This window comes from Schistocerca nitens, chromosome 1 (genome assembly GCF_023898315.1).
Source record: "Schistocerca nitens isolate TAMUIC-IGC-003100 chromosome 1, iqSchNite1.1, whole genome shotgun sequence".
NCBI lineage: Eukaryota > Metazoa > Arthropoda > Insecta > Orthoptera > Acrididae > Schistocerca > Schistocerca nitens.
Window position 1 is genome coordinate 691,053,324 of NC_064614.1, and position 27,109 is coordinate 691,080,432.

The window sequence follows — 27,109 nt, forward strand, 5'->3', positions numbered from 1 at the left end:
CTGAACGAGGATCATCGTTAACTTCCGTCCGGTCGTTTTGAAACCGTGTGAACCATTCGTAACACGGAGTGCGGCTTAAGCACTCGTCACCGTAGTCTTCCGGCATCATTTGGTGTGTCTCTGTAAAAGTTTTCTTGAGCTTCACGCAAAATTTAACGCAGACGCGTTGCTCCTCTAACTCTGCCACCTCGAAATTCGCAAACTGTGCGACACAACGTTCTGCTCAATACAACGCTGATCAATAACTAACAGACATACAACAATGAAACTTCCGGCAATTACACATTGAACACAGGGTTAGCTAAGTGATGGATTTTTTGAAAAGACATCGTACTGAGTATTTTCGCAGATATCGGCTTGGCTAAATGACTATTTGACTAACACGACCTAATACGTTACATATGGGAGAGCCTCAGGCTTCCACATTCTGTAATAGGCGTGCACATCCAATATCGCCTGATCTACTCGTGGTTTCAATGTCCTTCAACCACTTTCCATTGACGCTCTAGAGAGTAGACAACAACACACGAACGGCCCACCATCACCGCCGTCTGCGAAATGCTTGTTCCCAGTCGCCGGGTCTCGACAATCTGCCCTTTGCCAGAGTCGTTAACGTTGTTGAATTCCCTTGTTTGCCTGTCATATCATCGCTAAAATGATACCTCGTTCGTCTCTGCTCCGCTTACATGCTTTCCTTACTGCATCATGTCCACGCAGCTCCACCGGGAGGCATTCAAACACACGGTGGGCGGTAGTCATAATGTTACGGATCATCAATGTATATGAAAATATACCGCAAATGATCGTTTTTCTAGGAACAGTGCAATGTTCCGAAAGATATCTCTGAGGTGTTAATGGAATATTAGATGCAGCCTGCTGGACTCGCATATTGGGTACAAAAAAAACGAATCCGGACACGGAAGTCATGGCATCGGAGCTTGGAAACTTTGATAAATAGCGAGACATAACCGAAGACTGTGTAAGAGAACTGGATAGAAATCATTTGATGCCAAATCGGTTTGCACCAGGCGTGGTGACAGCTTGCATTAGTACATCGCCATCACGACTTCGAAATTTGACTCCAGCTGTTTATACCTAGACAACAACAATGCGATAGTTGAGAGTTACAAACTCCAAGAGCCCCGCCTAATCGCACTAAGTCAGATTAGTAGTCGCCGTTGCACTGTGTTGTTGTAGATAAATAATTGTCGATTGTCGCCTACTCTCGGTCTAGGTACTGCGGCTCGTCATCAAACAGTCAGGTCGTATGGTGACTCCAGCTGCATGTGGAAAGAAGGTGCTGTTTATTAATGATTTCATACTCTTCAGGTGCATGTATCTCATCGTAAAATCATGCTATTCAGCACTTAACCATAATGGAGGAAAAGTGGTAGTGAAGCATGTCCATGGCAAACTATCGAAGGCAGTCTCTGTTATGATATCATGTTCTTTACCCAAATCTGCTAGTGTTGTCAGAGGGAGCGTTTGTTCCTAAAAGTCCATCTTCGTTATTGTTCAGCGTTGTGATTGACAGTGGACTATTGTGATTGACAGTGGACTATTGTGATTGACAGTGGACTATTGTGATTGACAGTGGACTATTGTGATTGACAGTGGACTATTGTGATTGACAGTGGACTATTGTGATTGACAGTGGACTATTGTGATTGACAGTGGACTATTGTGATTGACAGTGGACTATTGTGATTGACAGTGGACTATTGTGATTGACAGTGGACTATTGTGATTAGATTAGATTAGATTAGATTTACTTTCATTCCAATTGATCCGTAGTGAGGAGGTCCTCCAGGATGTGGAACATGTCAGAAAAACAACAATACATGACAAATATTTACAATTAAAACAAATAAGCTAATGTACCATTCCACAGGTCCCAAGTGGAATGATCGTCATTTTTTAATGAACACTAAGAGTAATTTTACAAATACTAATGCACTGAATTTAAAATAAAAAAGTTTTTTTATTTATTTATAAGGTAATACAACTACTGTAATACTTATTTACAATGAACACATTACTGCACTGAAATGGTGCAGAAGTTAGATTATACTAACACACACACACACACACACACACACACACACACACACACACACACACACACACAAATTTTCAATGAACACATTACTGCACTGAAATTGTGCAGAAGTTATGTTGTACTTATATACAAATCAGTTGGTTTTACTAAGAAATTCATCAATGGAGTAGAAGGAGTTGGCCACCAATAAATCCTTTAGGCTTCTCTTAAACTGAATTTCATTGGTTGTTAAGATTTTTATGGCTGCTGGCAAGTTATTGAAAATGTGTGTTCCTGAATAATGCACACCTTTTTGTACAAGACTAAGTGACTTTAAATCCTTGTGAAGATTGACAGTGGACTATCTTTATTTTTTGTAAAAAAAATTACAGAAAAATTTAGAATTAAGCTTGTCAATTTCAGAGGAAGAGTGTTTCCTGACAGCGGGTCTCTGTTGTTGCAGCACATGGTGCAGACGGGCATGGCGACCCCGTATGCGACGCAGTACCCTCAGAACGGGGAGGCGGGCCCACCCAAGACCGACGCCGGCAAGGAGGGCCCGCCCGTCGCGGTGCCGCCCTTCTCTCCGCCCACTGTCACGCCCAACGGCATCGAGCAGCAGACTGTCAGCATCGTAAGTACTGCTCTACCACTGCACTCACGTGGGTGGCATCCCGACTTCATGTCGTGTAGTGTTCTCAAAGAACAGTTGCTACTGTAGGAAAAGAAGTGAAATATTGGGGGGGGGGAGAGGGAGAGGGGGAGAGAGAGATATATATTTAAAAAAAACTGACGTAAATGGATTGACAGTAGTCAAAAACTTTCTTTCGACGGTGTTCATGAAACTCAACCATTTTTTTTTTTTTTTTTTTTTGCGCTGTATGATGATAATTCAGGCACACATTAACTGTAAAACGAACTGCTAACAGGGCTCTACAAATTAATCCTTACAAGGGAACCTCCCCATCGCACCCCCCTCATATTTAGTTATAAGTTGGCACAGTGGATAGGCCTTGAAAAACTGAACACAGATCAATCGAGAAAACACGAAGTAGTTGTGTGGAACTATGAAAAAAATAAGCAAAATATACAAACTGAGTAGTCTATGAGCAAGACAGGCAACATCAAAGAGAGTGTGAGGTCAGGAGCGCCGTGGTCCCGTAGTTAGCGTGAGCAGCTGCGAAATGGGAGGTCTTTGGTTCAAGTCTCCTCTCGCGTGAAAAGTTTACTCTCTCTATTTTCGCAAAGTTATGATGTGTCCGTTCGTTCATTGACTTTTCTGTTCACTGTAATGAGTTTAGTGTCTGTTTTGCGACCGCACCGCAAGACCGTGCGATTAGTAGACGAAAGGACGTGCCTCTCCAATGGGAACCGAAAACATTTGATCACAAGGTCATAGGTCAACCGATTCCTCCACAGGAAAGCACGCCTGATATATTCTATACGACACTGGATGACGGCATGTGCGTCACATGACAGGCATATGTTGTCGACCCACCTAACTTGTACACTTGGCGAATGTGTAAAAAGATTCTTCTACCTTGCCCGATTTAGGTTTTCTTGTGGATGCGATAATCACTCCCAAAAAAGTGATGAAAAGATAAAGAGTTTGTCACATATACTGCAACAAATGAATGCAACAGTTTCACAGTCGCACAGTTTTCCTGTGCTCTGTAAAAAAACATATGTTTTTAACGTTTTCAAATTTTTCCGTCAAATCCTGCATATGTCCAAGCAAACCTGAACATGTCCTGGAATTTTCACACGATCACGTAAACAATACTGCTCTGTGTACCTGTGCAGCTTCGCAAAATAATTGTCTGAAAATAAAAAAATTATACTTTTCACTCGACGGAAGACTTTAACCAAGGACCTCTCGTTCTGCAGCTGCTCACGCTAACCACGGGACCACGGCGCTCATGAGTTCACACAGTCATTGATGTTGCCTGTCCTGCACATTGACTACTGTTGGTATATTTTGCTTATTTTTTTCATAGACCCACACAACTACTTCCTGTTTTCTCGAGTGATCTGTGTTCTGTTTTTCAAGGCCTATCCACTGTGCCAACTTATAACTAAATCTGAGGGGGGGGGGGGAGGGGTGGTGCGATGGGGAGGTTCCCTTGTTAGCAGAAAGCTATTTGGTAACAAGGTGAATAGCAGACAAGTCACGGTTCTCTCTGTGTCGAGTGCTGAAGAAGCCTTTTATGTTCCTCCTTACCTTACTACAAATTGAAAGCGGTACTCCTTCGTAAATTTTTCTCATTAGTACACATGGCTATGCCAAATTCTTCGAGAGCCATGGTTAATAAAGTAACACACTGAATAGTGCAGTTATTGTTACTCATATCTCTGCGTTTAGACGGTGGTGCAGTTAAACTCTGAAGTCTTCAGTTAATCAGATACATAACTGCCATCAGATAGCTTTTTTCAGTTCACTGTGATTCATTCTATTTGTGAACCGTGTCATATCGTCATAGGCATCCAAGAAACTTGTTGCTCCATCCTATCATCTTCACACACTTGCGTGTGTCCAACTTTTTCGCAAAGTTACCGTCCTCCTTATTCTTTATTTACATAACTTATAACTTCTTGAAAGTGTGCAGCAGGAGTCCATTGCATTAAATTTTATTTAGGTAACGTACAGCGTATAGAATTATTTTTTTACAAGTACATACCTAACAAGATAAGTTATATGGTATAAATCAGTACCAGTAGTATGTATTATTTGGTGTGTGCGTGTGTTCCAGTGTTCAGATTGTCCGCAGTCGCACTGATTGGGTAGCGTGCTTTTGTCACTGCGTGACCAGTTCTGATACGGTTTAGGGAGCTCCATATTTCTCTTGGTTGGTTCACTACCGGGGTTCGATGGTCGGATCTATTTTACCTAAATTCTTATGACCATGGAAGGACGTCCACTGTTTTCTCCAACCATCTCTTAAATTACAGCTTTCTGGGACGGTTTTGCCATTCTTTACCCAGACTAGTCATCTAGGTATCTAGGTTTTAGTCAGATGCATGGTAAAATGATAACTGTTAGACGAAATGCGAAGTCCGTAGATTTTCTGAATTTCATCCATTGATATGTTACTGTTTGCTGTCGGATGTTTGGTGGGGGAATAACGGCTAGTAGTGACAGCCCTGGCATTCGTTTGGATTTAATAAGTTTCTGTCGCAGTCCTCATCGCGCGTGGAAATCTATTTTGTTGACATGGCTACTTGTACCCCAAAAAGGAGAACAATATTCGGCGACCTAGCACCAACCACTTTCTTTAACATGTTACTTCTTGGTTTTAACTTCTGTTCGGTTAGTTCCAGCACCCAGATATTCAGGTTGCCGACTATGTTGTAATTTTGTTGTTGCGGAAGGTGACATTCAGTTCTCTATTCGCCATTCTGTTGGTCAGGTGGAATGAGCTGACTTCTGCTTTATTAGGGTTCGGGCAACGTCTCCCCTTTTTGTAATACTAGAATATCTTTAGTAGATCGTTAGACAGAGTTCACCTCCTTCGACTGTAGTGCAGACTACAATGCGAGATGCTTTTAATAGATTCCGCAAAGTAATTCTGTCTCGAAAACTGACAGGATATCTGAAGCGATTCTGGTCAAATGTAAGTGTACCAGCGACAAGACACAGTACCTTCACTACGTGATGCTAATGTTAGTATTATCGATGACACCGCCACTAAAGTGAAGTTATTGAACACGGTTCTCCGAAATTCATTCACCAAAGAAGACGAAGTAAATATTCCGGCATTCGAATCAAGAACAACTGTGAACATGGGGAACTTAGTAGATGTCGTTGGTGTAGCGAAACACTTACGACAAATCTTCTGATGCGTATAGTGTACCACGTAGGTTCCTTTCAGAGAGTGCCAGTTCAACAGCCCCATACTTAGTGATTATATACAACCGCTTTCTGACGAAAGGTGCGCACAAAAATTCTGGTCAAGTTCGACAGGTCGCACCGATACTCAAGATAGGAAACAGGAGTTCTCCATTGAATTACACCGATGTCTATTTTCGGTAGGGTTTTGGAACAATGAATTTCTGAGTTTACATGGACGCCCAAAACTGTATTCCATAAACCGTTTTTCTTATACCGCTTCTGGTTTGTCATGTAAACACTCCAAAATCAATTCTGGAAATCTGGTTCTAGCTGCTTATGTGCCTGTGTGGTACCGCCTCATTTGTGCGACTTGATTCATGATTTATCAGTATGTGAAGTGACAGTACATAGTAATCGATAGAAAGTTATTGAGTAAAACAGAAGTGATATCTGGCATTCTACATGGATGTGTTATAGGCCCTCTCCTGTTCCTAATCTGTTTTAATGATTTAGGATACAATCTGGGCAGCCCTTTTAGGTTGTTTGCAGCTGATGCTGTCGTTTACCATCTAGTAAAGTCATCATAATAAAAACCAGTTGCAAAACGACTTAAAAGCGATTTCTGTACGGTGCGAAAATTGGCAATTGTCACTGAATTGTGAAAAGTGTGAGATCATCCACATAAGTACAAAAAGAAATCAGTTAAATTTATGTTACACGATTTAACAAATTTAGAGGCTGTCGTTTCGAGTAAACATTAGAAATTCAAAGTACAGCTTAAAATGGAATGGTCACATAGATAACGTCGTGGGGATGGGAGACAAAAGACTGCGTTATATCGGCAGAACACTTAGAAGATGCAATAAGTCGTCTAAAGAGACTGCCTACACTAAACTTCTTTGTCCGCTGCTAAAGTACTGCTGTTCGCTATGGGATCCTTGTCTGACAGGATTGACGGAGCACATCAAAAAAGTACAAAGAACTCTTAGATTTCCTGGCGGAGGTTAGAGTCCTCCCTTGGGCATGGGTGTATGTGTGTGTTTGTCCTTAGGATAATTTAGGTTTAGTGTGTAAGCTTAGGGACTGATGACCTTAGCAGTTAAGTCCCATAAGATTTCACACACATTTTGAGTCTTGGATGCCCTTTCGATTGTCACCAGTGGAGGGGGTCACCAGCGTCAGGATGACAGTAGTTTAGTTTAATTACCTTATTTATTCCGGCCCTTAGGCTAAGTACGTAAGTAACAGCTTGGTGGAGGATTGCAGTTGCTTCTCATGCTATACAATAGATATCAAGCATTACTGACAACCAAAGAGCGGGCGTGGTGTGATGTCACTCGAATGCCGCCGTCAGCGACGTCTCAGGCGGCGACCGCGATGACAGCATTGAAGCTCAGCTGTCAGTACCACGGGGGGCGGCCGTGACCTCCCTCCAGCGAACGGGCGACATGCTGCCCTGACATCAGCTCCTTTGTGACTTGGAGCAGACTGCGGTGTCCTGTGGTCGAATGCTTTACAGGATGTCACTTCAGTGTCTCAGGTTAATGATGTAGGCTGTGACACAGATAATAATATTTTAGTACACGAAGGCCGAGTACTTATACCCTCCAGATTATGTTCATTTACTGCTTAAGGCATGTACTCTAGACACCCCCATGGTGACAAGTGGGGAAAGGCATTCACCCTTCCGTAGCGTTTTGCTGCGTCAACTGTTACTATACCGGTCCATGCTGCCTCCTCGTCACAACACATGTCGGCTGTGTTTTGCTTAACAACTTGCTGTGCTTTGCTTAATTCTCTCGTCTGCTTACGGGGATGGACTATTGCAACTCACTTCCACTCGTGTTTACTTTTTGATCGAATGCGATCTATATGCTACACAAGGGCAGCTAATTTTGTATTAATAGAAATAGAGGACAGTGTGTCGTGGATATGAGCAGCGGTTTGGGGTGGCAGCCATTAAAACAAAGGCATTTTTCGTTGCGACATGGTCATTTCACGAAATTTCATCCTACTTTCTCCTCTGAATGTGAAAAAAAGAAAGAAAAAATTGTCGCCATACTACATAGGGAAAATGACCATCGCAATAAAATAAAACAGAGCTCGTACAGAAAGATTTAAATGTTCATTTTTCCCACGTGCTGTTCAAGAGTGGAACGGTAGAGGTAATCTGAAGATGATTTGAACAATCATGTCAAGTATTTAAGTGTGTACTGCGGAGTGTGTAGATGTATAGTGAATTTAAAATTAGTTGCGACTTTTGACGTTTGGCTCACCGGAGGGGACACGACGCTGTTGCCCAGGTAACACCAATGGCGACCCGGCTTTCCGTACCACGCCTCAGCAGTTAGGTTGGTAAAGCGCTCCTGTTGCCACGCCGTCAATAAACAGTACCGCGTGGTGTCGCGCATTACAGGCACCTCCGTTCATCACCCTCTCGTTGTAAAGTGATATTTTCTGGCGTTGAAGTGTTCTACAGTCGTCAGGTATTGTGAACGAGCTTTCGTGTTGGCGCTGCATTAATAACAGTGTATCACTTCTGAACACGAGATTCGCAATAAAAGTGGTCGTCCAAGAACACATCCGCCGGCTGCGAAGATAACGTTCTGTTGCAAAAAAATTCCTCCTTATTCGACAGTAGTAATAGACAATGCGCAATAGTACTCGGTTGTGATGGATAAACCTCCAACATTGCAGCGGAGGAAAGCTGCTGTTTTTCTCTGGGTACAAAAAAATGTTCGATTTGATAAACTTAAATCTAGCTTGTGTAAGACGAATTAATCAAACTTCTAGTACTGCACAAGCTAAAAGCTCCACACTACCAGGTCGTAGAAATGTCTAACGATAAACAGCATCAGTTTAATCAGTCTTCCTCCGTATCATGCTCATTTAAATCCGACTGAGAATATGAAAAGTAATGTGGCAAAAAGACCAAGAAATTTACTCTGAGGTTGAATTGCTAATAAAAGAAGTCCTTGCAAATGTTACATCACGTGACTGGTCTAAAGTTGTGAGACATGCCTATAATGTAGTTCGGGAGACATGGATTCAAGGAGGAGCGTGTCGGGTTTTGAGTAATATATTACTTTTCATGTTGCTGTGTTAACATCTGTTTCGTTTGCCTAAACACAGCAGAGTTTACAGGTATGCATCTCACTAATATTCTAATGCAGTTGAAATTGTGGCAGAATCCTAAAACAGCGTAGTACTAAAAGTAGCAACTGAGGGCAAGACATATCAGTAGTTATGAGAAAGCCCATTTTCTGTATAAAAATTAATGTGCAGCTTCTTCACTTACATTCTCCAAAATCCACAGCAATTATCGTTTCATAGACTGCTGATGGTCCTTAAAAATTATACTATTTAATTTAAAAAAAATTCTGTAGTTGCTCGAATATCACGGTAGATACAGAAGTTTCGCATATTAATCATATGGCAAAATACTCTTCACTTTGAGTGCTAGCATTTGCCGTAATCATGTTTCGATGTCTCAGACCGGTTATGAGATACGGGAGATTGATGGATGTTTCATTCTGGCTTTTTCACTGGTGCGTGCGTGCGTTCGTGACGGGAGCCCTTTACATACATTTCATTTTGTCGCCATTGGAGACAGATGGTAATATCCTTCGAGGTTTAAAGAATAATTTAATACTTTGTCTATATGGAGCAACATATGACGTAACACACACCAAACGCTAATTCATGGCGACCCCTATTTTTCACTGCAAACTTTAAGAATTTCTTGCAGCGTTTTAGCTAATTCTGAAATTATGACCATTAACGAAACGATAGGCAGTTCATTATGAAACTGACGAATGAAGCCATAAAATGTGCGAGATTCAGAGTTAATCGCCGTACGGTTTCCTTGAAATCGTTTGAGAAAAATTGCAGATCGGCCAGCTTGCGCTGCTGACGTGTAGATGAATGTGTTGATTTGAATTGCTATCGATTGGTGGTCAGTGTAACTAAATTTAACAGAATCAGTGGTGGCTATGTCACTGGTGTAAAAGTTAAACAAAAGGCGGCCCCTTTCTGTATGGTACAGGGTTTATTTGTAGTTTGCCTTTAAGAGTAGTTTTTAAGCGTGTTTTCTATTAATGTCGTGATTGTTGTGTCAGAAATGACAAAAAAATGCAGCAGAACCTAGGTCTTCGGCCTACCTTTAACATTTGTTAGCTGGTTCTGAAGTCGTAAATATTTGCTTCCATCACCATAGCTCCAGATGGAAACGATTGACGCTACGTGGTACTGCGAAGAAATTCACGCAGACCAGCTGTAGGCAGTCTTCCCATCACAGCAGCCTAGCGTGAAGTGTGAATCATCCTAGAATGCAATACTACACTGTTAGTTTTGTCATTTTGTTGGTTTTGGTTCCTTACAGAATACGAGTTTGGCAAGAAGTTGCCATAAGGATGCCGTACTTTTACACCAAATTGTTTTAAACCGGTTCTCTGACACACAGCGCTAGTTCTGGCCTCTTGGGCGTATAATTTGAAGATACTGCAATGGTCAGTAGCATCACGTCAGCTAACTTCATATTTTCATGGTCTGTAAGAGCGATAGTCGCAAGACTCGATGACGTGGTAGTATACGATCTAGGCAGCTTTGTGATTGCCCACGGTTATTATGACGCGCACTCGAACTAGTTTATGCAGATCTACTACATGACGCTTTCGTAAAACATATCAAAATATTTCTTGAATTTACAATTTAGGCTGCACGCGTACCTCATAATGGCAGTGTACTGTTCCTCAAAGCTACGTTTTGGCTAGTCTTCTGTTACAGACAGTGATCTGTGTCGTGTAAAATACGCAAGTCTTCTGTTATTAAAGTCATATACACACTGAGTTGCATATAGTGAATGTGCTATATATTTTCGTACTTGTGAATTGCTGTGTGGGCATTTCACTTCTCTTGTACAGTAATATGTATTGCACTTAGCCGTTGCCACAATGTGCAGACGTTACTTTAACGTGTATCAATTCAGATATGTGTGCTATAATAATGAGATGTGGTGAATGGCCATCAGCATGTCATTCATCGATGTAGTATAACAATAAATATCTGACGGAGTGATTGTTTCGGAGCGCGGCTCAGCGATCGTGGTATCTCTGTGACGTAATTATGAATCATGCAAGTGGTGGCAAGCCTCAAATGAGCTGTAGCGGTACTGAACATCTTGGACTGAAATTAGTTCTAAAGGACAGCACAGCCCAAGCGTTTGACCGGAAGACTATGATAGTAGTTACTCATACTTCCTTTTCTATTTGCGTTTAGACTACCCCAATTAATAGGTAATTTTGTAGTTTCTTTTTATATATTGGTGAATGTAGCTTCTAAATTTTCTCATAATACAACGTTTTCTCGTTTTAGAACTAATAACTTCGCCAGTAAACTTTCATTGTTGCTTTTGCATTTCAAGTGTTGTTTAAGCAGGAAAAAACTGCGAAAACAACTGACGTACCATAGCAGTTACTCTCCCGAGCAAACAAATCGCCCGCCGATATGGTGTGTGCTGTCGCGCGGGTACAGAACTGTCATTTAAGGGAGTTGCATTCAGTTGAAGGAGTGCCATTGGGCAGTCGCAAGCATGCTTCAACCGCTATGGCTTGGTATTTAACTGTCTCAAAACTTTTAATCCACTTGATTTCTCTAAAACCATTGAGAAAAGCATCGTATCAGTATAATATTGGTTACATTTAATAAGGATCTCCTTGAGTGAGAGGTTGCAAGTTCAGTCTTTAGCAAGGCTCATTTGATGACAGGAAAAATACTAGCTGCTGATGACTCACTGTGTGCATCAGGATGACGACAGAAAATTAGTGGCCGGGAGCTGCAGAGATTAACCCTGAACACCGAATGAAAAATGACGCGCCACAGTGATCTCAAAGGTTCGCACCATCAAGATCGAAGGCGAACTCCTTGGGAGTTACAAACCGTGCAGGGCGTTCTGCTAGCTATCCACTCACAAGGAATGCATGTACAATCATATTGGCGTAGCGGGGCGATGAGATCTGATGGAATGTCATGTCATGCAGCGGAATGCGAAATAGTCTGTCGTGGAGGTTATTGTGAAAATGGCTATAGTTTAAGGCGTAGCTGCAGGTAGTGCGATAGGTAAGGAAAAAAGCAAATATCCAGAGGCTCAATTTATCCAGTGGTTCCATGTGGTATGAATTGCAGTGCCGCACACTTTTCGGGATGGATAGTTCACTCAGTAGTAGTGATTATTATACGGAGACGAGGAATCGAGCAAAAGCAAGTTATTTTGACCAGCTATTGGTCAGAAGCACAGCTCATGTCATGGTTGTAGTTATCGTACTCCCATTTTCCCACTCTTGCTTGCTGTGATGTAAACATGCCCTACTGCTTTTACAATGTCGCGCACACGAGAAAGGATCGTAGCGGACAGAGCACCTCTAACTTTCCCCAGCTCAGTACATAACTTTCCAACCAGTTTACCATCCAGATTAACAGTCTGCATAATTATATACGAATGCGTTGGCATAATTGTGTACGAATGCGTTAATCTACATATGATGGTTGATCTTGATACAACTCTCTTGGTACCTTTAATTTCCAGGGTTCCTTTCACATGCATTTCCTCCTCTAATCCCGATTGGAACAAACTGAAAACAAATTCTTTACTGGACAATGGGATAAGTTTGTGTACCTAATCTACAAATTTTCGGACCGATTCCGCAATTTGCTGTGCATCGCCAAATTGACGCTTTGTTGGAAATATCGTTGTCTCGCGTCTTCATAGTATGCAGCACTATTTAAAATTACGCAACCACCAACTGCTTCCCTTGAAATCACAGCAATCTATGCCGTGCGCAGTTTGATGTGCATAATGCAGTAGGTCACTGTCCTGCGCATCCTATTAAATTGTATCGATCATCCTTGAAACCCGCGAACACCAGTTTTTGTAAAAAGTGCACATTTTCCTCTCTTGAATATCGGGGGTTTTTCTTACGGGCTTCACTGTCATATTATTGCGGACTTATTCGAAATCTGTTTTATTATTATTATTCTGCAGATGATCTTCCATGTGCGTAGTTATTTACTGCTCGCTCCTTGGACAGCGATTGTCCTTCACTACGTTTCACTGGAGACGGAACGTGAGACTCCCTGTCCGACTAGGGTGATGAACTACATGGCTCAACACCTGTTTCAGTATCACTTTCACTTGTTCAGCACGTATCGTCGTCATTATACTCCTCATGTTCATTGTTCGCACAGTTGATGTATACGGCACCACAAATTCCATTGACTCACCTTGTAGAAACGCTAATATCTCATCTACCACTTCTTTCTCATTCTGCGAAATTCCTTGGGTTAATTGCTGACGAAATTTCAACTTCGGCAACAGTTGTTGCGGATTTAATGCTTTGTTTGCTCTGTTTATCGTTGTCATTGCTCTGATTTGTATGAACACCACTAGCACTGTTGGGAGTTCCTTGTCGACTAAGCATTTCAGCTGGGCTCGGTAGCCTCATGCTGTGCTCACCACCGGATACCTCCCGTCCCGCCCCCTTTTGCCATTAGCAGTTAATATTGTAGTTTCATGGCAAGACAATATGTGGTGCGTGGAATACCGTAAATACCATTGGCCTTATGCTACCTCGCACTCAAGGGGTTCCTTGTAAGTGTGTACTAAAACCGTGCGAAATTTCAGCAAAAGGGGTGACACTTTGGGTCTGTGCTGTAAGGCGAAACATCACGAACGAGATAAGCGATACAATAAACATCAAAATTTGGGACCATGTAGTAGAGGATGTTAAGGAATCCGGCTACCTAGGAAGCAAAATGAGTGACGGACGGAGAATGGAGGATGTAAGAAGCACAATAGCAGACAAATATGGTATTCATCGCTAAAAGAAGTCCGCTATCAAAAATGGATCTTAAGATTTTTAGGAAGAAGTTTCTGAGAATGTGTTCGGAGCACAGAATTGTACGGGAATGAATTATGGTCTGTGTAGAAACCGGAAGAGAATTGGAGAGTTAGAGATGTAGAGCAGCGTGTTTTATGACAGCAGGGAATAATTTTCGTGGCATTACGGGGATCCACAGACAGCAAAAATTGTGAAAAACAGTGGATTATACAGAACAAACGGCTGAAGACGTTGCATGTAACTGTTACTCTAAGGTAAAGAAGTTGGCATAGGATGGAGAATCGTGGCGGACCGCTTCACACGAGTCAGAAGACTAGAAAGCTGAAGAAAACTAACGCTTCACAAGCTCTGGCTTGCGTCGCAACGCATCACGCATTTTAAATAATTATTGATTATTTATCTAATGAATATTAGAATGTAACGGAACATTATTAAAAGAAAGTTTACAGACGAAACTACAATAACACTGAAACTTCCTGGCAGATTAAAACTGTGTGCCCGACCGAGACTCGAACTCGGGACCTTTGCCTTTCGCGGGCAAGTGCTCTACCACTGAGCTACCGAAGCACGACTCACGACCGGTACTCACAGCTTTACTTCTGCCAGTACCTCGTCTCCTACCTTCCAAACTTTACAGAAGCTCTCCTGCGAGCTCGAGTCTCGGTCGGGCACACAGTTTTAATCTGCCAGGAAGTTTCATATCAGCGCACACTCCGCTGCAGAGTGAAAATCTCATTCTGGATACAATAACACTGCTTTTGTTCGTACCCTTCAGGAAATGAAGTCAGAACCAACAGGTGGTAATCATACACACATTGGAAACCACTGTTCTAACTAGAATCAGTGCTTTGCGTTTGAGCGTGCTTTCACTTCCGAGTTACAGCTGGTTGGTAGTCATGATTAAGGGATCGTTCTACGTCTACTGTAAGCAACAACTTCTTTTCATGGTTTGCAACAATATGTGGAACTGTGTACAAGTATTGTGCTGTTGTTTGTAAAAGCCCGTCAACCTTTTTTCGCCCATTCGGGTCAGATGTTCTCTGTAGCGTTGCGACACAACAGGAGGAAAGATTAGAAGCTGTTAGCTTAACTGTTCTCGCCTTGACATTTGTATATTTACAATGGCTTCATAAGTAGATCAGCCCATTCCCTACAAAGGTAGGAACTGAATATTTGTGCCGCCGTTGATGAAATAAGCTTCACAACATGTAGACGTGCAAGGACGGTTGTTTAAATACTGAAACTCGGAGCCATCCAGCTAAGAATTTTATATTGTTGCTCCTCTCCCTTGCATTTTAAACGGATTGGCGGAATTACGCTCGAGCAGTTCTTAATGTATGTGATATTCTTACTGTGTTAAAAAATTGCCACGGAAAATGGACGTAAACGAAGGCCTTCATTATGTGGAAACAGAGCAATTTATAATTTTTATTAGGTTGTAAAAAGTTAAATATATTTCCATGTGTTTGATAGGAGACGAATGAAAAAAGTCGATTCGTTGGCGCTATTGTCATATTGCATGTACAAATTATTATAGTATCCCGGGAATGGCTGAGCTTACTTTCTGCCTTTTTGCTGTAAGAGAAATGTTCTCCGGTGACAAAGGGTGGAAAGGATTTTTGAAGCCTCGTGGAACCGGATATTAATTGTGCAGCATCGCTGCCGGATATTAAGAGCGGCTTGGAAACTTTGACTACTCCGGTATGGAAACAAAGGCAGTGGAGTGCGGAGTTCCCACTTTCCAGGTGTAGCAGTTTCGAATAACTGCATTCAGTAAGACCAAATGGCCTTGCAGTATGTTCTGGTGAGAAATTTCTTGCGTGAAATTCATTACAGTATGGGAATACATGTAATCAAAAACAGTGACATAATTCAGTTACTACTACCCCTCACGGAACACAACACTGTTTGCCTTGTCCTTGAAAGTGGTTCTAGATGGAGACATGGAGCGCATACGTTGCAGGAGAATTGCAGGTTGTACAGGAATTCTTTTCATTACTACTCGTAATGAAGTTGCTCATTGTTGACAAGGAGAATTTATCATTGAACTAGCAGATAGGAATGGCAAGTTAGAACTGCAGTCCATCACTGACTCAGTTGAAGCAGTGGTCAGTTAAGACCGTTTTGAATCAAATAAGCAGATGATCCTGTTCCCGGCAAACAAGGGAACAGGAGCTAGTTGCTTCGGGAACGTAGCCAGTGTCACTCAAGAGGGCTGAGTCAGATAACCCAAGATGCCGATGACCCTGCTATCTAGGCAGTTATCCCTTTCTTTGCCTTGCACGTTCCGATGGCAGCAGAAACATTAGTACTGAAAAAAAATGCTACTCGTTAGCCAGCTCAGCCCTGCTGTCTAACTGCCCGTTCGATTAAACATGATGTGACGTCGTTAGTCGGAATATTTCTACATATAGTCTTAAATTCCTCCTGATAATCATGTACTTGGTTGTTGATAGCGACATCCATTTGCTGCACGAAATCATTCCTCCTAGGTTATCGAAATAAATTTAAAGAGGTGGTGGGAGACCACTGTCGTTCAAGACGTACGCTCTGATTCAAGGCGGTTTGAAAAATTTTACCTTGCCATTTATAAGATGTCCGTTACAATCCTAAATGAAAATATTTGCATACGATTATTTGAGAAGAGATTTTGAATGATCCTTATACCTTACATTGTAGTTTACACTGAGATGATAAATCGTGGGATGGCGATATGCACATACGCAGATGGCGGCAGAATCGCGTATGCGAGGTATGTAAGGGGAGTGCACCACAACACCAAAGCAGATAAAGGAGGAACAGTAGCCATTCTGCTTACCCTCCGCCATACTCGGACTGTATGACCAGTCCGCTCGTTAGTGCAGGGCAGTGATTCATGTGAGAAAGTTTCTGGTGATTCATATGAAAAGGTTTCCGACATGATAATGGCCGCACGATGGCAATTGAGACTTCGATTGCGTAATAGTAGTTGAGCTAGATACATTGAATGTTTCATTTCGGAAGTCGTAGGGAATGCAGTATCCAAAGATCCTCAGTGTCAAGAGTGGGCCGAGAAAGGCAAGTTCCAGGCATTACTTCTCACCTCGGACAACGCAGCGGCCGATGGCCTTCACTCAACGACTGAGAACAGCGGAGTTTGCGTAGAGTTGTCAGTGGTAACAGGCAAACAACACTGCGTGAAATAAGCGCAGAAACCAATGTGTGGCGAAATATGGCGTTAATGGGCTATGGCAGCAGGCGACCGACGTGAGTGCCCTTGGTAAAAGCACAACATCACCTGCGGCGCCTCTCCAGGGCTCATGACCATATATCGGTTGGAACGTAGACGACTGGAAAACCATGGCGTGGTTAGATGAGTCCAGATTTCAGTTGGTAAGAGCTGATGGTAGGGTTAGTGTGTGGCATAGACCCCACGAAGCTATGGACCCAAGTTGTCAACAAGGCGCTATGCAAACTGGTGGTGACCCCATAATGGTGTGGGCTGTGCTTTCATGGAATGGACTGGTTCCTCTGGACCAACTGAACGGATCATTGACTAGAAATCGTTCAGCTACTTGGAGACAATTTGCAGCTATTTATGGACTTCGAGTTCCCAAACAACGATATAATTTTTATAGATGACAGTGCACCGTTGCACCGGGCCACAATTATTCACGACTGGTTTACAGAACATTCTAGACAATTCGAGCGAATAATATTTCAACCAGATCGCCCGGTATAAATTCAAAAAAATGGTTCAAATGGCTCTGAGCACTATGGGACTAAACTGCTGAGGTCATCAGTCCCCTAGAACATAGAACTACTTAAACCTAACTAACCTAAGGACATCACACACATCCATGCCCGAGGCAGGATTCGAACTTGCTACCGTAGCGGTCGCGCGGTTCCAGACTGAAGCGCCTAGAACCGCTCGGCCACCAGCGGCCGGCGTATAAATTCAGTCGACAATTTATGGGACATAATCGAGAAGTCAGTTCGTGCCCAAGATCCTGCACCGGGAACGCTTTCGCAATTGTGGACGGCTATAGAGACAGTATGGCACAGTAGTTCTGTACGTGTCGTCCAACGACTTACAAAGTCCATGCCACGTCGAGTTCTGCACTACGTCGGGCAAAAGGAGGTACGAAACGATATTAGGAGGTATCCCATTAATTTTGTCACCTCAGTGTATGATGATGAATACAGTAGTCAGATTATGGTACTCTTGTTCCAAGCATGCCATTTGTTTTGTCTACGAGAAGGAAGAAGTAGTTACATGCTGATGAGTACCTCTTTTTATGGGCAAAAGTCGGCAATGGCAATTGTAAAATAAAGATCAACGGTTCTTCTCGTAGTCAAAACAAAAGGCATGCTTGGAAGAAGAGTGCCATAAGGCTGTTTAGCCAACAGTCCTGTAGTCTCAGCAATACTCCATGTCTTCCAAGCCAAAATGTTAGCATCTGGAAATGCTTCAAGGCCACCATAATCTGCTTGATTACCCCATACAACTGCAAGTGTCAACCAGGTACTACCTCCAAACACTGCTTGAACATCACAGGTAAAGTTCAGATGGAGTCCACGAAAAACATTTGGACCTCCAATCAATTGCTGTTTATTAAACTGACCAGCCAAGTCAATATCAATCGCCTTCAAACTGCGATACACAGGTACACTGCGCCGCCAGCGGCGACGGTAACCACGTCGCAGAGGCATTGCTGTGGCACGTATAATATAAAATCATAACCACTCGCTATGGAAGCGAGCTTTAAGCAATAGATAACCGATGAGAAATTCAGTAAATTTATGCATTTAGATTTCTTGCGTTTCTGTATATCATTTTCGAGACAGGTACACTGACGGGAAGAATAAAGTTTGTCTATCAGTTAAACTTAAACTTAACCGTAACCATGTTCACAAAAACTTAATTTCTGCTATATTCCAGGTCATTCATTTTACAGCTTTTAAGATCATTCACTTGCACTGACTGTTGCCTCAGCAGACACGCAAGTTGTCACACAGCAGATGTTTCTTGACTAGCTGAAGTAAACTAAATGTTGCAGAAGGCTTCAACTCGTAGTTCGAGCGCTCAGTGCGGAACCTCGCGACTGTTACGGTCGCAGGTTCGAATCCTGCCTCGGGCATGGATGTGTGTGATGTCCTTAGGTTAGTTAGATTTAAGTAGTTCTAAGTTCTAGGGGACTGATGACCTAAGGTGTTAAGTCCCATAGTGCTCAGAGCCATTTGAACCATTTTGAATCGTAGTTCGAGGCGAACACTGAACTGCGTTTCTAAGCATGGTCCTATTTCAGTTGGTATGCGTTTACCTTCCTTCGACCTTCGAGCTGATTTACTCACCCTGTCATAGGGGGGCACTGAACAACGGAGCTGCTTGGCGTTATTCCCATGTATAAATAGTTGCCGGTGTTGAAAGAAGCGATCGGTGAGGGAAAAAAATGATAGAACCGATTGAGGAGTGAACCTGGAACGCTGGAATTTAAAGGCTGGCCCTTAGCCACCGAGTGACTCGTGGAGACAGTGTCTTAAAACATTTATATTCAAATCAATAAAAGTAGTTAACGTCTTCACTGAAGATCGAATTTACTTGTATTATAATTTCTTGAAATCATTGACATCTTTGAAAACTTTTTCTCACTTGATACCTAGTCGACAATTTTTCACTGTAGTCTTGTCGCCCTAAGGAGAGTACGAAAAGTTCTAAGAATTACCTGCCATCATCCCTTCCATAGCGCGTGTTCTTTATCCCGCAAGTGTAATCTTCTATTGGGCTCTTAAAATTTAGTCATAAAAGCTGTCTCCATTTACAAAGCTAAGCAATATCCTGCCAAACGAAAATGAAGACTGCAAATGTTTATGGTACTGAATTAGAAGCAAGAAATTAAATAAAAAAGCACACGAATATATTCATGTTTGGATACTGAAATGTCATCTATCATCCTACACTTCTCCCAGCGTTGTGCTGTCTCACCCTCCTAAAATCATAAGAGCCTGGCGCAAATGCTTGACTCAAACGCGGACACTTTAGTACAACATAAGGCTACCTATCGATAGCTATCGCAGTAAGGTCAAACACACAGTCTGTTACAATAGACACACACACACACACACACACACACACACACACACACACACACACACACTTCCTCCTGATACCATGCGCATCTTGCTCACACCCGCTCGACTGCAGAAATGACAGTTCGACAGGTGCATTTTAGAAAAGAAGCTAGGCAGTCAAAAATAAATGATTTACTGATTTTATTAAGCTAACAGTAGATTTTAAAGCTCTAGCAATTGCGTGACCTACCTCAAAGTTCATCTCTATGATTAATAAGGTCATACAGCACTACAAATTATTTTAACTCTGTTGTATTACGGCAATGTATCGCCAATATTGTTGATCATCAAGGTGTTGCCAAGACGACATGATCACAAGGATGGGATCGCAATAATACGTAGTAGGGGTGGGGTGGGGGTTAGGATGGTGGTGGTGGTGTCGGGTCGGGGAGGTAACTGATGACACCATCCACGAAGCGAGTTCTTGTCCGGCGAGTCAGCCGAAATTCCCAAGCGAGCTTGGCAACACGGCGCGACTAATGAGGAAATCATTGCGCTCGTTTGTTTCAATTAGGCCCATGGTGGTGTAGCGTGCTATGCGAGGCGTTCTCACGTGCGGGTGTCAGCTGCCAGGCGCAGGGCTATTTTGCGGTTGGGCCAGAAAATCTTACTAAACTACCACACTGTCACATCCCAGTTAAAGTACAAAACAACAGCTGATAATGTGGTTTCCGTGGTCATTGCTCTCTGAAGCATTTTGATATCGTGGAGCTACCTTCAGTGTCGCATGTTTTATATGTATATACAGTAAAAGACATTACAAAAAGCTAGCAGAAATTGTGACGACATCTAAATGACTTATTTTCGGAAACATAATAGCCTCATCCTCGTGAAATTTTGTTACCATCTGATAATCTCTCTGTCCGCAGCCCGTGGTCTAGTGGTTAGCGTTGCTGCCTCTGGATCACGGGATCCCAGGTTAGATTCCCAGCCAGGTTGGGGATTTGCTCTGCCTGGGGACAGGGGGTTTGTTGGCCTCATTATTTCATCATCGTTCGTGACAGTGGCTCGACTGGACTGCGAAAAAATTGGGACTTTGTACGGACGCTGATGACCGCGCAGTTGAGCGCCCCCCAAACCAATCATCATCATCATCGGTCTCTCTCTCTCTCTCTCTCTCTCTCTCTCTCTCTCTCTCTCTCTCTGTCTGTGTGTGTGTGTGTGTGTGTGTGTGTGTGTGTGTGTGTGCCACTCACTGCGTCATGAATGAACAAACTTGCTACTACTATCCCCTTCATTTCGTACTCAATATCGTGTTTAGTGAAAAGTTCCTTCTTGTTCAAGATTTCTCACCACCAGCACTGATTCATCCCTGGCACCTGAAAAAGAGATGATATAAAGATATACAGAAGTGGTGGGGAGGGGGAAGACTGATTTAGAACGGTACTATCTTCTGTCTTGAGTTGCTATTCAGTTATATTTTCATGGACATTCGTTTTACGTATCACTATAACAGTGCCAACCCTGCAGTGCTTCTGGAAGGTTTCTTGGGTGTACTCCATAGACCATTTTCTTAAATTTGAAGCTAATGTCGTTTTCTTGGGATTCCATCATCACGTTGCATAGAACTTAACGTATTCTTACATATTCGAAATAGGAAAACAGTCGACTTTACAGTATTCCTGATTTCGAAGTTTCCATGTAAATTGATTTCTTTTTGCTAGTAGCATAAAAGCTGTTAATGATGTAGTCGGCATTTCTTTCGGAATTTCGTTACACTCTGATAACGTAAGTTGAATAATATATTTGGCTGCCCAGGTTCTAAGTTCCTTGCAGTTGATCGAATTTTCGTATGAGTTATATATCATCATCATCATCATCATCATCATCAGCCAATTCAATCATTAGATGATGTGGCCTCTTCGAGTTGTGGATTCAGGTAGGCTTTCAGAAGTCTTCTCCAAGTGGGACGGTCTTGGGCAGTTCTCTGCCAGATGTTACCAGCGATCTTCTTGAGGTCTTTGTCCCATCTGTCTGGTGGTCTTCCTCTAGGCCTCAGGTGCTCTCTCGGACTCCACTCCAGTACTAGCTTCGTCCATCTGTTGTCTTTTCTTCTTGCGACGTGGCCAGCCCACTGCCATTTCAAGGAACCTACTCTCTCTAAGATGTCATTGACCTTCCTCACAGACCGGATGTCATCTGCCCTTTTCCTGTCCTTTTTTCTTGTATAGCCCAGCATTGATCTCTCCATGGCTCTCTGTGCTGTCCTAAGTTTCCCTTTTGTGAATGAGTTCAGTGTCCATGTCTCGCAGCCATACGTCATCACAGGAAGAACGCATTGATCAAATACTGCTATCTTCAGATTTACTGGCGTTTTTGATCTGAATACTTTTGAATTCTTCCCAAATGCTTGCCAGCCAAGCTTGATGCGTCGATAGATTTCTGGCCTTATGTCTCCCTTCATATTTATAATCTGGCCAAGGTTGACATATTCACTGACCTCTTCTAGTAGACTGTCCTTGACTTTCACATCTCCAGCTGGGACCCATCTGTTGGATATTACTTTTGTTTTGGAAAGGTTCATGTTCAAGCCAACCAGCTGACATTCCAATGCAAGATCTGTAACTAAGTTTTGGAGCTCTGCGAAGTCTTTGGCCAGTAAGGCAATATCATCAGCAAATCTCAAGTTGGTAAGCCTTCTTCCATTAATTCTAATTCCCTTACCTTCCCAGCTCAGCTTTGACATAGCCATTTCCAATACAGCAGAGAACAGTTTTGGGGAGATGGGATCGCCTTGCTTGGCACCCCTCATGATGCGGAATTCTTGAGTTGATTCGCCGATGTTAACATAGGCTGAAGAATTCTCGTACATTTTCCTGAGCACTTCAATGTATGCTGCTCCCACTCCTTGTTCACTCAAAGCTTGGAGGACAGCTACATGGCTAACGGAGCCAAATGCCTTTTCAAAGTATATATATACTGAATTATATATACTGTTATACATTGAGTGTTGTACTAGTGCGATTTCATGCTACATGCAGTACGATTTTTGTTGGCACAAAAGCCTTTGGAGATTAATTCGCTTTACCTGTTTACAGAGTGTCACATAATCGTAAAGGCATTGTCACATGTCCGTTACTTCCAGCCAAATCTTGTTGCGTACGCGTTGTTCTTAGCTGAGTGGTAACGTGCTTACCTCACATGCAGGGGGCCCGGGTTCGATTCCCGGCAGGGTTGGAGATTTTCTCCGCTCGTGGACTGGGTGTTGTGTTGTCCTCCTCATCATTTCATCCTCATCACTGGCACGCAAGTCGCCCGATGTGGCGTCGACTGAAGTAAGACTTGCACTCGGCGGCTGAATGGGGCCTCCCGCCCAACAATGTCATTCACTCATTTCATTTTTGCTCTAATTTAAGATCAAGTGGTTACCGTGTTCGATCTGGCAATACTTCAGCTCAATACTGTACAGTTACCGCAATTTGCACTTGACACGTAATTTTGCGTAACTTATACAAGCAAGATATACAGGGGTTGGACAAAAATACAGAAATACCGCGAGACACGCATGCTTCAATGTAATTACAGATTTACGAACGTGCAGCTTGCTGTAGATTATCCAGTGTCTGACCCATGTGGTGCATTTACTGTTGCTGAGGCGTCCACAGTGGCGCTTTGACCATCACTGCAGGGACAGTTTTTATACATAGACATTCGCCTGTATTGAACACACTTACGATGCAGATTGTTTGCAAATGGACATATGTGTCCGAAACTAGTCACCATCAACAAATAAAAAAGACAGTTCTTAGTGTATCTTACGACGGAGCTACAGCCAACTACTTCCTATAAATGCAGATGCTAACGAAGCCTGCTGGTTGCTCTGTTGTATTTGACCACGAACGGCACCAATACAATGTTCTCAATACGTTGCAACTGTCAGTCGTGGCCAGAACAGTGTCCTGTGTAGATTTGAATGCATAGTGTCAGACCCAAGGGAATTCGAACAAGAGCAAACTGTTGGTGCTCGTGATGTGGGTGCTTCGGTACTAGTAACCAAGGTAGCTGAAGTGTTTGGTGTTTCAAGAGGGATCGTATCGAAGATTCATACTGCATACAGGCAAAGGGGGAAACCATCATCCGCTAAGTCACAACGTGAACGAAAGTGCGTGTTGAGTGATCGTGACGGACAGTGACGAAAAGTTAGAGACGACAGCTTCAGAAGTCTCTATAGAATTGAATGTCGCATTCGCGAACCCTGACAGCATCAAAACAATATGAATCTCGTAATTTCAGGGCAAGCTGGAATTCCAAAAATACAATTAAATGATGCAAATGCCCATAACAGTGAAACGTGGTGCAGAAGTCGTAAAACCTAGACTATAGTGCAATAAAAAGCCATTTGTTCGAAACTGTCTTGTTTCACACTGTTTCCAATGTCTGGCCGAGTTCACGTCCCAAGAATAAAACGTGGGGAGGATTCGGTGATGATTTGGGCAGCGATATCGTGGTATTCCATTGGCCCTTTGGTTACTCTGTAAGGTCACATTCCTGCCAAGGATTATGAGAACATTTTGGGATCAGGTCCATCCTGCGGTACAGTGTTTGTTCCCCAACGGTCGTGATGTGTTCCAAGACGACAGGACCCCTGTTCAGACAGCTGGCATCGTTCAGGGCTGGTTTTTTTGAGCACGAGGATAAACTGTCGCATATCCCCTGGCAACCACAGTCAACAGATTTCAGTGTTACTTAGTCTTTGTGGTCTGCTTTGGAGAGAAGGATGCGTGACCACAATCCACTTCATTCATCGTTACCTGAACGTGCCACCATTTTGGAGGAAGGATGGTGCAAGATTCCCTCGAAAACCATACAGGACCTGTATTTATCCATTCTGAAACGACTGGAAACTGTTGAGTTTTTTGGTTTCAACTGTCTTTGTCCACCTATATTGTTACATCGTCTCAAGAAATCGGTACTACAAATAGTTCTCCCTTCAGATTGATATAGGCGTTATAAGCGCACATAAAAACGTGTCAAATCGTGGTAGCCCCGGCTGTGTGCTATGGAATTCGCCGACAGAAAAATTCTCAACCAGTTGAAAGTAATAAATTGTTAAGGAACGGTTCCACGGCCTGTAGAAATGGTTTGAACGAAGACATGCCCACTTACGGCTTTCTCTATGCGTACTATATGTTGTTACAACTTTGAAATTATGCCATTGCACTCTGTAAGCTTTAGTGTATAACAGATACGACGAAGTTCGGTCTTTGTCACTGGTAAATCGAAATTAGAGTGGCGCAAAATGAAAGCATAGTCCGCCATAAGCGGACATTGTTCAAACAGTTCCAAATAATGTTCAGTAAGAGAGCTTCAAAAGCCATGAAATCACGAAATCATTAAATCATTAAATCATACAATTAATGAAATATAAGAAAATGCTATGAAGAGTTCAATGAAGACGAAGAAAACAAAAATCGAAGTGTGGTGTACATCGTCATTTCTCCGGAGTATAGTAACGTCGTCACTTTCCCAACATTAGAGCGCGAAACCAGGTTTTTCGATTTAATGCACTTCCATGGCACATGTCAGAAAATAGTACTAGGTGTATTATCTACATCACAGCTCTGACAGCAGCGATATAAGAACTAGCACTGTCCTTGCTGAACAATCGTTGAATGAAGTGGTCTCTTACAAATCTTTTAGATTTGGTTGCGCTGCGTTTTAATGGCGCTAGTGATGTCGAGCTGGGTAGAGGATGGTGGTCGGATCGCTCGCATCCCCAAATGGCCTCCGACAAGCAATTGTCATGCTGGCGGCGCTACTTCCGTTGGCCGCCGTCCCAGTCGCTCGCCGCCGCTAGCTGCTGGCCGTGTAGGCAAGCGGATTTCATGTGGGTGCCGTGGCGGCGGACGGAAAACAGTCGCTTACAAGCTATCTCTGTTCTGAATCATTAGTGAACTTGTTGTTGTTGTTGTTGTTGTTGTTGTTGTTAACGGTTTCTTTCAAAGCTATTTCAAGTCCTTGTAGTATACCGTTTATATCACATTAGGTGTAGGTAAGAGTTTTTTGCAATGCAGAGTGCGGCTATACAATACAGCAAGTGTTAAGATTTGTGTGATACACAATGGGAAGATAGATCTGGAGCTAGCCCGTAGAATGTCGAAATGATGAAATTTTGGTTTTTGTTACGTTGGTACGGGTTGCGTAAAACCGTTAAGCAGCTCCTTTTCAACCGTGGAAATGGTTTTTACATCACTTTCGAAAGTACATATAATTAGATGGTCTTGAACACTGTGCCATCATGAAATTGTTTACGTCAGACACTTACTCGGCAACTAAAATTCCTATACATGTGGGGAAGATTTGCAAGTAATTAGCCCCTGCGTTTAAAAACAGATAGGCATGGCGAGTGAACTGAAACTTGGCCACATACGTAGCTTTTGAAAAAGACTCACGTGAAGGATGTGTTAAAAATTACAATAGCAGGTGAGTGTTGAGAACCTCAAAAGCATACTTTTGAACAGTCGGCGATTATTGTATTAGAATAGCTGACGCAATGAACATTTTAGCAGGAAACTAAATTTAACATGTGAGATGAATTGCTGCGTTGATTGGATGTTGATCAAAAGCAACTGAGATGTTGCGCTGTTTTAGAAGCCTCTTGTATCTTACCAACAATATGGTGTTGTGCCGAAGTCATGTACTCATTAGTTCCCTCCATCACCAAACAGCAGCCAAAAGCTGTGGATGGGAATAACTGAACTTTTACAAAGCAACGAAGTTTAATTTATCCGCTGGAAAGGCTATGATTAGTGTTTTCTGGAGTGCAAAACTCGTTCATGCCCATGATAAGGTTGAAACATTAAGTGACGAATACTGCCTAAGTCTTGTGGAAGAAATATGAAGAGGAAAAAAAAAAAAAAAAAGAGAAGACAGCTGAATCATAAAGAAAGAATCCTCATCATGACAATGCACATTTCCACGAAAGTCCTTTAGTAGTTAGTATTGTGAGGGATTTGAAGCAATAGTTGTTGCAACATTCATCCTCTCAATAGATGTAACATCTGCCTTTCAGGTTCCCACACCAAACGAAATTTGTCGGAAAATGTTTGTTTTAAGGAAGAGATAACAGAAGCTGATGACAGACATTCTTCAGACCTCACAGAATCGCACTTCTCATACGGTACACTCACTGGAAAAACGTTAAAATTTATTGATCTAAAAGGATAGCAGATTGAAAGACATTTAAGACGCCATAGAGACCTTGCTGTGGTGACGGTGGTGTTTAAAAGAATCGGC

General features: G+C 42.6%; 1 protein-coding gene across 10 annotated transcripts in view; it reads left to right on the top strand.

The window, feature by feature from the left end:
* LOC126259353 (RNA binding protein fox-1 homolog 3-like) overlaps window positions 1–27,109 on the top strand; it is a 456,111-nt gene that overhangs the window by 263,716 nt on the left and 165,286 nt on the right. For all 10 annotated transcript variants that reach the window (XM_049956084.1, XM_049956093.1, XM_049956134.1 and 7 more), the window contains one exon: window positions 2,502–2,672. In XM_049956084.1, the coding sequence (XP_049812041.1) occupies window positions 2,502–2,672 (171 nt within the window). The remainder of the gene's footprint in view (window positions 1–2,501; window positions 2,673–27,109) is intronic.